Source organism: Anarrhichthys ocellatus, unplaced genomic scaffold (assembly GCF_004355925.1).
Source record: "Anarrhichthys ocellatus isolate YVR2014 unplaced genomic scaffold, GSC_Weel_1.0 scaffold1, whole genome shotgun sequence".
In the NCBI taxonomy this organism is placed as follows: Eukaryota; Metazoa; Chordata; class Actinopteri; order Perciformes; family Anarhichadidae; genus Anarrhichthys; species Anarrhichthys ocellatus.
Window position 1 is genome coordinate 17,746,152 of NW_022280031.1, and position 12,250 is coordinate 17,758,401.

A 12,250-nucleotide genomic window follows, 5' to 3' on the forward strand; every position below is an offset into this window, starting at 1 on the left:
CACACACTCTCTCCAACATGCTGATTACTTACATTTACTTTTCTGACATCTTATCTTTAAATATGCAAATGAGGCACTATCTAATGGTAGCTTTTGGCAAATGTAAGAGAAATCTACAGACACAAATACACAAAGTAGTAAAATAAACTCCTTCGTGTGTATTTTGGATGTGTTTTCTTTCTAATAGTCTGAAAGAAGACGCGTTATAGAAGCATAAATGGGAGCAGTGCATGAAAAACAACGTTTTCTCCGGAGGTATCTTCCCTTAAATAATCAGAAATGAGACACAAACAGTAGCTGAACTGTAGCGGTCTGGTCTGCTGGATCGGGTCTGACCCCGGTGGGTGGAGGAGACAGACTCAGACCTGAGGACCACCCGGCTGAGGAAACTCCCACTGGATGTAAAAATAAGCTCGCAGGGCTGCAGCCTCCGCCATGGTTTCACCCCCAGGGTTTCTAATCATTTAATGAAGAACTTTATACTTTCACCTCAAAGGGAAATAATGTACGTTTTACTACAATACATTTAGTTGAAAGCTAGTTCTATTGTATTTTTTTTATCAACAACCAGTTTATAAAATGAGATGCAGTGTTTCAGAATAAACTACCCATATGTATATGTATTATGTAAAATGTGCTCCTGTTTGATCAGCTGCTTAATGCATCAGTAATGGTGATTACGTCACACTGGTGGGAGCCGATCTGCTGCATAATGTGTACTTTCACTTATTTTCTCACTTTACAAGAGTACAATTTTGACTGCATGTCTTTTACTTGTAAGGTAGTACATTTACATTGTAGTATTGCTACTTTTACTTCTTCTAGAAAAGGCTCTGAATACTTCTTCCACCTCTCTGACACATGAATGCACTGAGAGATTTAATTTAACCGTCTTATTCTCAGACCTTCTCAGGCACATTTCTCTTTATTTTAAGATCTTTTTCCACGAACACGGTGAAACAAAAACGGCTTTTTTTAGCTTCAAGAAGCAGAAAAAACAGACAGTAAATCCTGTGGAAAACAGTGAGAGGCGGTTTTTAAAATCCAAACACACACACACACACTGCAGACTGTGTCATAAAGCTCAACCTAAACACAAGCTGTTCACTCAGGTGTGTGTGTGTGTGTGTGTGTGTGTGTGTGTGTGTGTGTGTGTGAGAGAGAGCACAGAGGATAATTTCCACGTCGCTAACAGAAGCTCAGTGTCTGTGCCTCGGCCTGACGTCTGGCCTCTTTCTACGAGACTCTGGCTGCTCGCCACCCTCAGAAACACAGAAAGGCTCTGAACTCAGAAGCTGCTCGGAGTCGACTCGCTCCACTCCGTTAGAAAAAGGTGAACCGCAGTTCAGACGAGCGGCTGTGTCGGATAACAGCTCGCGTTTGTCTCCAAACAGGTAAAGAACTTTCAGACATCGGGCGGTGGTTTAAACTTTCCTCAGAGCTCTGATGAGTCTGACTTGGCAGTAAATGTTACAGAAGTGATGCGTCACGTCAGACAAAGTCCAAAGTAACTCCACCCTAATTTAATTCTACTGGTCAGACACACGTAACCTGACAAGTTTATTATGAGAGGGTTCTTTTCATGGAGCGTTTTTATCTTTACGACGGCCACAGACTGCAGGAGCAATCCAGTTAATACGACTAATAGCTACAATAAATGAATTCATTCAAAATATGAATGAAATACTTCCATTAATACCACATTTATACTTTTATATTCATACTTGTGTTATATATCGTAGCATTATGTACATCATTTTCCTTTTATTTTAAATAGTCCTTTATCTATATTTCACACAGTCCTTTATTTGTATATTTGTTCTTATATTTCTTTATAAGAGCAGATAACTCAGTCAAACTAAAGCAGAACTACGTCTGGATCAACTTATACAGCTGTGAACACTTTGAAGATGATTCGATTTTAAACAGGCCCATATCTGTTAAATATATACACATTACTAAATGTGTTATTGCAAACAGAAGTAACAGAAGAGTTTTAGTCTGTGATGATCTAAATGTTGTTCCAGATGTCTTTTGTTCTCACACATCTGGGAGATAATGTAGAATTCTTTGGTTGATTTTGACCATATATATTAAAATGAATGAATACCGACACAACAAGTGTGTTAGAAAATATATGACGTTAAAATCAAAGCAATCAAATTCTCACGGTGCGAAACACGACGAGTGTGTTCGGATGTCTGTTGGTCGTCTCGATGAGGTCACAGATGACGGTGAACAGTCATCACACATAACTGCTGCTGCAGATATTTAACGTGCTTTCTGCCGACGCCAGCGATACACAATATGTTTTTAATCGTGATGACTATAAGACCCCCCCCCCCGCCCCCCAAACAGCAGCTCGCAGCTCGCTCTCTGCTCACAACTCATGCAGCAGTCTAGACCGTCTGTCCCTGATGATGTCATCAGTGTGTGACGCAGACAGGTGGTTCACTCCTTTGTTCTTTCTCCTCTTCTTAACCTTTTTCTGCACCAACTTTGTTTCCTCTCTCAAACCACTCTCTTCCTCCACTGGAGAAGCCACTTGACATCATCCCTCTCCTCCATCCTCCCCCCTCGCTCCTTAATGTAACCACTTGAGAAAGAGATAATGACATCATCCATCTTTGTCCTCTTCTTTTTCCTTTGGTTGCAGTTGGGAATTCCCATTTTTATTTAATGTCTGTATCATACACATTAGCTCTCCTCTTCCTCTCACTCAGTCTTCCTCCTCCTGTCTATCTCAGCGCGGTGGAGAGGATGACTCCAACCCTCTTCCTCCATCCTCGTCTTGTCCTCCTCTTCTCTGTGCAGCCACATGGAGGAGAAGGTCAGCGGCCATCTTTGATTTTCACTCTGAATCCTGACTGCATCACTTTGTAACATGTTTTATTGGAAACACTAAGAAACTTATGAGCATGTGACACGAGAACAAGTGCAGCGGAATCGTTTTGAGCCGTTTCTATTCATTCCCGTCGCTCACGCTGAAATATCTCTAATGAAACAGCCGACTCGTGAAGTTGAAATTAGGGGTGGAAGGTATATTTACTAATCATTTGAATTGCGTGTTTTCTGCAAATAACCACGATGACAAAACCAAAGTAAAAAGATAAGGATGGTTAAAATGATGCCATGCAGTTGCTCTTCACCGTCTCAAGTATTTCTGTTAACATTTTAGGGGGGAAAATGAAATATACTGAATATGTTTGTACTTTGTTTATAATTAGATGCGATTGTGTACAAACACCTGTTTGTACAAGAATGAAATAATCACTTTAAGAAATGGGAAAGTGTTGCTTTCAGTTCATTTGTAGAAGAAGAAGAGGATGAAGAAGAAGGAGAAGAAAGGAGAAAGAAGGAGAAGACAACAAATAGCATGTTTGTCTTTTTTATTCCCTCGACTCTCCTCCCATCATCTCTCTCTGAGCATTTGGAGATTCCCTATCTGAAGTGGTTACGCACCACATAATGACAGAGCGCACACACACACACACACACCAGATGTTTACTGGTTAAGAGTTTCCTTTCATTCAAACATTATCTATATTACGCTACGTTTTTGTCCAACAGATGAACTGAAGTGAACTGAGAAGAGACTACAGGAGAAATACAAAGTCTCGTAGTAAAATCTGAGCTTTGTGAGCGTTTCAGGATCTGAAAGTTAACTGAGAAACTTGTGGAGTGTAATTTAAAACTGCTCACTGGAGAGAAAACAATCATTTCAACAGTTAATCCACGAAAAAGTCCCTCGAAATAAAGACTTTTGTTACGAGTAGTTAGAACAACAGCTACAGCAGTTTAGTCCTCATTACATGGTGTACACACACACACACACACACACACACACACACACACACACACACACACACACACACACACACACACACACACACACACACACAATAATTATAATGTGAAGCCCTGATTGGAGAGTGTACAGAAACGGTTTGGGTACACTGTGCATGAAAAAGTGGTGTTCTTATGGGTGTGTGTGTGTGTGTGTGTGTCATTATGTGGAGACATGTGAAGCATGATTTAGATCATCTGGATAAACTGTCTTTGTTGACGTGTCGAACATCTTTTTTACTTTCTACACACTATTAAATAAAAGGTGTTTCACGCAGCAGCAGCCGAGGCAAAGAGCGGATGTTTACGATCAATTAACACCAAAATGTTCACGTACGCTGCTTAAATCTGTCTTGATTAAAAACTCTCGATGATCGATTGAACTGAGAGAGAAAAGAAAGTTAATGAGACAGAAAGAGGAGAGAAAAAACAAGACACGTAGCACAAAACATGTTGAGACGTTAAACCCACATCAGACATCGCTGTGTTTACCATGGGCGGGTCTGCACTGAGACTGTGTGTGTGTGTGTGAGTGTGAGTGAGTGTGTACTGGCTACTTCTGTGTCTGTACATTTGCGTATTGGATTTGTTGAGAGCGAGGACGGAGAAGATATTTGTATAAAAGGCCTCGAGGTTTCATTTTGATTGTGGTGTGTGTGTGTTTGCATGAATGTGTGTGTGTGCGAGTATATGTGAGTGAGTGTGCTTGTATGCGAGTGTGTGAGTGAGAGTGTGTTTGTGCGTGTTTGCATGCATGCATGAGTGCGTGTGTGTGAGTGTGTGCGTGTTTGCATGCGTGAGTGAGTGAGTGAGTGAGTGAGTGAGTGAGTGAGTGAGTGAGTGAGTGAGTGTTTTTCCTTCTATTCCTCACCGTACACGTCTTTCCTGACGAGCTTTCCGTCTCTTTGATTACGGGACGGCGGTGTCGAGTACAGGGTGCAGCCATGGCAACCACAGGGTATGTGTGTGTCTCTTTAATGGCGGGGGGCAGCCCAGGTGACTGCCTGGCAGTGTTTCTGGGTTGCTACGGCAACATGCCAAACCGACAGGCTTAAAAAGTCAGTACGAGCCTCACAGAACTAAGTAATTATTTATAACAACTTCAATGACATTAAATGTGACAAATGACCAGAAAACAGCTTCAATTTATATTTATTCTTTGAAGTTCTTTTTGATGGTTTGAGTGGGAGATGAACACGACGACCATCTGGAAGCTATTCTCCTGACCACCAGGGGGCGACTCCTCTGGTTGTATAGAAGTCTATGAGAAAATGACTCTACTTCTCTCTTGATTTATTACCTCAGTAAACATTGTAAACATGAGTTTATGGTCTCTATCTCTAGTTTCAAGTCTTCTTCAATACAGCATGATGTTCATTTAGTACATTATGGTCCATTTAGAGTCAAACAGACCATAAAGCAGGGGATGCTTTAGGGTGGGGCTTACTGTGATTGACAGGTCTCTACCAAAGACGTTCACTGGTTGGAAAAAACAAGATGGCGACGGCCAAAATGCCAAACTCGAGGCTTCAAAGCTGCGCCTACATAAATCCATGGAACATGGATTTATTTTGAAAGGAACATGTTTCTGAGGGATTATTTCTTCCTTGGTGATGACTGACAGGAGGCAGATCTGAAAACACTGATCTCAGCACAATGAGGGTTAACTGAGGAGGATTATCTCAATCTGAGGAAGGTGGCTTCTTCCTCTGAAGTACAACCAGATCTGCTCTCTGCAGTTTTTTAAAAACCCGTAATGTTCTTTTAAACGTGCAGCGATATAAAACGTGAAAGTTTAATTGTTGCAACGTCCATTTTAAATGCGGCTGAAAAGCTGCTGGATGTGCGACGAAGGCGGCGGTGGTTGTTCTTCTTACCTTTCTTCATCTTTTTCTGCAGTTTGATGGTATCCGACGATTTCTTCTTGATGTCCGCTCGGGCCTTCTTGTACTCTAAACGACAAAAAAAACAGTCAGACGTGAGACAGGTCTGTGTGTGTGTGTGTGCGCGCGTTTACCTTTAGCGTGGTCCTTGTCCAGCTGACTTGCCACTTTCTTCCACTCCTCCATCTTCAGCTCCAGCGGAGTGACGAGGCCTTCTGAGAGAGCTCTGAGACAAAAAGAGATAAAAGTCTGAATTAATCGTCGTGTTTGACCTCGTTTTCTTTTAATTCCTCCTTTAACAGAATATATAAAAGTACTCCGTCACTTTTCCAGTGAGTCTTGGATTTAAACCAGTAACTCTCTGGTAGATTGGGTCAGACAATATTATTGTATTATTCATTTATGTAGAGCTGGAATTATCAATTATCTACAATTTTTTTCCCCAATAACTGATTTATTTATTCTATAAATCTCATAAAAATGCCTTTCAAAATAAGAGAAGAGTCCAAGATGACGTCTTCCGAATTTTGCTTTGTCTGAATAACAGACCAAAAATATAATATAGCCACTGTTATTAAATTTACAATAATATAAAAAACAGAGAGAGGTAGCAGACGCTCACATTTGAGAAGACGAGATCAGATAATATTTGACATTTTTGCTTTATACATAACTTAAAGACGAATAACCTGAATACCTAATGCCTCCTGTCACGCTTTCTATAGGCAATGAGGCATAAAAAGCAGTTTTTTTTATATTTTAGGGTTTCTAGTACTCGATTCGACTCGATTAAGCAGATTTTATGTCAAATTTGTTTCTCTTGTGAAGCAATTTGAGCTGCATTTTAAGTTATGACAGGTGCTGTATAAATAAAGCATATTATTATCATTATCCTCATCATCATTATTATCATTATAATAAAGCTGTGTGGTGCTCATGTGTTTCTTAATTTAAATGATGACAAAAACTAAAAAATTAAGATCAGACTTTAAAAATAAAAACTTCTTCATCCTAAATTTTTTTCCAGAGAGCTGTGCATTGTGTGTGAGAATCATCTGACTGACAGCTTCTCTGATTGCTGCAGGCTGTAATGACAGATAAATGGCTCTGACAGTGATGACCATACACACCCAACATTGTATTACAATTGAGAGTAATTAGAGTCTAGTTCCCACGCTGTCAGAGAGGTGTCATTCACACCTTCACCTGCCCTCCTTCATGCCTAGTAAACAACGTGTGTGTGTGTGTGTGTGTGTGTCTTACGTGGTGAACAGCTTGAGTTTGGACTCGATGCTGCGGTGTCTCATACACATCCTGGTCAGCGCTGAGCCGATCTCTTTGGTGGCCCCTGGAAAACAACAAAAACAACCACATCAGTTCCTTTTTCAAAATAAAAAAGGATTTGTTTTTTTTAAACCAATAACGTCTCAAAATAAAGCGCCCACTTTGTGACAATTTTAGGATTTCAGACATTTATTCGTCTTCATGATTTCAACATGTTGAAACATGTCATTGTTCATTGCTTCATTAAGTGGTATTAAGGAGAATCAATCTGATTAAGATCATATGATGAGTGTTGAAATAATCTGTGTGTGTGTGTCTCATTTTGTTAATGAATTATGTAATAAAGAGACCAACTTATTTTACAATCAGCCTCGTTAGTTGGCTGTAACATCAGGTTTCACACACAACATTACAACAGTCGTCCTTACATAATAACTATATAATGCCACTTAATGAGGGAGTGATACACACACACACACACACACACACACACTCGTCTGAGACATACTGGATTTTAACTGCCCGTGGGAAGAATTAACCTGTAAGAGTCTATTTATTATTGTTTAAAGACTCTGGTGTCACTAAAGACACTGATCACTTTTCTCTTTATGGAGAACGTCATGTGAAATATATATATATATATATATATATATATAAATATATCAGTGGCGGGCCGTGTGTTTTATACATGGGCCTTCAGTGCTATCCTACTACAGTTGAACCACCTCCTAATAAGCTCATTGTGACGCCACAGCTACGGTTAGCAATTGTTTCTTGGGGCGTAACAATACACGTATTCGTATTAAACCGTTCGGTACGAGGCTTACGAACCGAACAATACGTTTGAATAATACTAGTGCATTTGGAAAATGCAGAAGCTTAAATTGTGGGAAATATAAGCTAATGTTCTCTCGGTGGAGCCACTGCGCTCAACCTGGCAACCCACCCGACGTCACATACAACGTGCTGCCCGACACGCAAAGTATTAAACATATGATCATATGTCACACAGACAGGAAGTATTCATATATACACAGTAAGGGTGCAACGGATCACAAACCTCACGGTTCAGTTCGGATCACGGTTCTTGAGTCACGGTTCGGATCAACAAAGAAAAGGGGAGGAGACAAATATAACTTTGCTTTCCATTTATTAATTAAAGAACTTCAAGAACACTTAAAGAAAAGAACTTTGGTCTGTAGCCTTACATAAAAACAAAAAATATTGAAGATGTCCAATTTGAAACAAAATGAAATAAAAATATAATATTCAAGAATATTCAATTCTGTTAAGTGTAAGTGCAACATGAGGTATGTTGATATCCTCGTCCTTTGATCAATACTGAAAGAAAGAAACAGCCAGTGAGCTAGCTTCTACTGTTTCAACTGAACTGAACTGCTAGGCAACAACTTGGGTCTATGTTTACTTCCTGTCAGGTTATGTCATTCAAATACACAATAATGTTTACCATTATTTTCAAAAAGATGAGAATATCTACATTGCCTGGGGAGAGGGTAGACCTTTCTGTAGTGATATTACTATTGGGCCGGTCTAGCTTCCACTCTGATACTTCTGTCAGCACCTGCCCCAGGTCTGTGTCTGTGTGACTCTCACAGAGGGGGCGTGTCTGCAGCACCAGACTATGAATCTCCACTCCACCGTGATGAAAGCGGTCACAGTCTTTTCCTTCTCATAGAGGCCTGGAACAGCTTCACACTGAAGTGGGTGCGTGAGTGGATTTCGTAGCGTGGCTCAAGCATTTTAACCAGATTTTGAAATCCTTCGTTTTCCACACCGGAGTGTCCCCCGTCGCTGACAGACGGGATGGTCTCTTCATATGTGTGGACATGCAGAAATGCAGAGACATGCAGAGGTATGAGGCAGAAAGACAAGTTTCTGCCCCAAAGACCCAGATGTGCGAGGTACAGAGTACCGATGAGTACCAGAGCAATATGAACCACGTGCAGGAGGAACTCCATCACAAGAACAATACAATCTTGGATCTCTCTCTCTCAGAGGCCGAGTAAAAAACACACCGAACTCGCCCAGAAACAACAGGACTGGGTGGAGAAAGAAGAGCTGATGCAGGGAAACATTGATCGCCTAGGGTACGTGAAGAAGGCCATGGCGGTCAAGTTCGGACAGCACCTGTCTCAGAAACAAGGCGAGTTCATGGCGATTATGCAGAATGTGACCCGGGAGTGGAAGCAGCAGGAGGACAAGATATACTGGAGGGACGTTAAGATCGTGGAAGTCTTAAAGGAGAAGGAGTGTCTCCATCAAAAGCTCACTGAGACCACCGAGAAGCTGATCCACAAAGAGGCTGAAGTCCTCCAGAGCGAGAATGTCTGGAAGGAGAAATACGAAGCTCTGGGTGAGAAATCAACAAGAGAGCTCGCCCAGACAGAACAGGTCTTGGTGGAGTCAGAAGAGCACATCACTCGCATCCTGGATGAGAGGAAGCAACTGGAGGGAAACTTCAGAGAGCACCCGTCGGAGAAAGAACAGCTGATGAAAACAATGCGGACTATGGACCAGCAGGGGAAACAGCAGAACAAAAAGATCGTGCATCTCACAGGAGAGATGGCAATGCTCTCTCGACACTCTGACACAGTCATGAATAGGTACAACTCTAAACTTACCGAACTTACCGAGCCACTGCCATTCATAAACATAGCTTGTCAGCTGATACCAATGCCAATATCAACATTGTCTGTCAATTGCATGATAATCATGCACACAAGCTATTCAAATAGATGTTTTCATTTTAAACATAAATGTGGAAACGAAAATGAGTGATTGCCTATTAGTGCCACTGCCATGCATAAAGATACCCGTTATCTTGCATACAACACTGAACTATTAAAATAATGGTCAGATTCATGTTTAGAGAAAAAAAAAAAATTTAAATTTAAAAAAACGTTTTTTAAAAATTGTCTAATCAACCAAATATTTCGTGGACCCCTTGCAGTACCTCCTCGGACCCCATAGGAGTCGCAGACCCCCTGTTGAAGACCTCTGCTCTATACCTCCACCCTTCCTTCCCTCTATCTGTCCTTCTGCCTCTCTCCTGCTCTCCATCCTTCCCTCTCTTCCTCCCTCCTTTCCATTCCAAAACATCCATTATCGGCCACACAACGTGGCAGAGGGCAGGTGAGACACACACACACACGCGCACACAGGTATGAGGCGTGGGTTAAACGTTTAAGGAGTGGCGAGGGGTTTGCGCTTTATTTGCCTTTCCCTCCCTGTTGCAGCTTTGAGCTCAGAGAACATCATTAAGTCTCGAACGGAGAACCGCAGAACACAGACATCAACCAAATGCAGCTAAAGTAGACGTTTCACGTCTGTCATGTAATGTTTAGGGAGGTCTTCAACGTTTTTCAGGCCAATGACCCCCAAACTGAGAGAGATGGAGCAGGGACCCCCGACTATATAAATTGTATAAAATTGTGTTTTATATTAAACTGGGCCTAGTGCCGTGTATAAACATACCTCTTTATTGTGCATTCAATACTAAGCTATTCAAACAATACACAGGTTCATATTCATGTTTTTATTTTAAACATGTGCAAGGTACAGTGAGCAGGGTGGCCGTACTACTGCCATTTATAAACATAGCTTGTCAGCTGATACCAATATCAACATTGTCTGTCAATTGCATGATAATCATGCATACAAGCTATTCAAATAGATGTTTTCATTTTAAACATAAATGTGGAAACGAAAATGAGTGATGGCCTATTAGTGCCACTGCCATGCATAAAGATACCCGTTATCTTGCATACAATACTGAACTATTACAATAATGGACAGATTCATGTTTAGAGAAAAGAGGTCTTCACCCCCTGTTGAACACCTCTGCTTTACAAGGTTCTAGTATTGGTACAGGCACCATATTTTACTTTTATCTTATTAAATGCTACCCAGCTGAACTGGAACTACAATTACAACAATAAAATCCAACTTGTAATAAATCAAAAATGTTCCTTTAATCGATGGGGTTTTCTTTTGAAGCTGCACTAACACGGTTCTGTATCTTGCATTCAAATGTTTTCTTTTTCAAAAACCCTGAAGAATGACAGTACACTGCCCTGCCCTGTTATAATGCCCTAAATATTCATTTCGCAACGCATGGATTACAACATGTGTGTGTGTGTGTGTGTCGTAGCCAGGTTTCTTCACACTATAGGCGTTTCGTTGTGCTCAGACACGTCTAATGGAGCTCAGGGTCAACTTCAGAGAAAAACGCAACCTGACAAGATGAGACAGAGTGTGGGAGTGAGTTTGTGTTTGATATGCACATTTTGTTTTGTTCTGGTTTTGACGTGCTGTTGATTCACGACTCTGGTGGGAAGCCGATGAGGAAGTGTCTTAAAGCTGCATGAGTTTATGGTCTCAATCTCTAGTTTCAAGTCTTCTTCAATACAGCATGATGTTCATTTAGTACATTATGGTCCATTTAGAGTCAAACAGACCATAAAGCAGGGGATGCTTTAGGGCGGGGCTTACTGTGTGATTGACAGGTCTCTACCACTACCAGAGACGTATACGTCGTCTCTACGTCACTCCTCCGCATTAAAAATATGGTAACTTATGTTCATTGGTTGCGAAAAAACAACATGGTGACGGCCGTAATCCAAGATGGTGACGGCGAAATTCGCCGAACTCGAGGCTTCAAAACATCACTCCACAAACCGATGGGTGACGTCCCGATGACTACGTCTACTTCGATTATAAAGTCTGTGGTTATTCGATCAAGACTTGCCTGGGATAATATGTGTAATTTGGAAGTTACCTGCTAACAGTTGTTGTGATTCAAAAGATATTCAGTTGTTGCATCTGTACTGGTTCATAGAAAGCTTCATTAGGAGACACAGTTTGAGATGCGTTTCATGCGTCTTCGTGGTCTTCCAGTTCTGACGTTACCTGCCGTGACACCACGAGGATGCCGTCGCTGCCTGTGAGGCAAAGTCCACCCTGACAGAAAATACAGTTTAAATTCACCAGACAAGCAAAATGTGTTCCGGCTCGTTCTCAACGTGAGAGAAACTCCCACATCAGGAGAGAGAGGCGCCTTCAGGCTACATCACCAGCTGTCCCCTCTGTCCTCAGATCACAGAGAGACGAGAACAGTACCGTAGAAACCAACCACAAGATTCACACACACACGAACCCACCAGACCGGTTCTGAGAGAGAGAGAGAGAGAGAGAGAGAGAGAGAGAGAGAGAGAGAG

At 41.4% G+C, this 12,250-nt stretch overlaps 1 protein-coding gene across 2 annotated transcripts in view; it reads right to left on the minus strand.

Annotated features, from left to right (window-relative positions):
- Positions 1-7,615, minus strand: part of mtss1 (MTSS I-BAR domain containing 1) — a 23,058-nt gene extending 15,443 nt beyond the window's left edge. For both annotated transcript variants that reach the window (XM_031857913.1, XM_031857821.1), the window contains exons 1-3: positions 6,993-7,615; positions 5,864-5,955; positions 5,724-5,798 (exon numbers count right to left, since the gene is read on the minus strand). In XM_031857913.1, the coding sequence (XP_031713773.1) occupies positions 5,724-5,798; positions 5,864-5,955; positions 6,993-7,042 (217 nt within the window). In that variant the 5' untranslated portion in view covers positions 7,043-7,615. The remainder of the gene's footprint in view (positions 1-5,723; positions 5,799-5,863; positions 5,956-6,992) is intronic.
- Between the last annotated feature and the right edge of the window lie 4,635 nt (positions 7,616-12,250).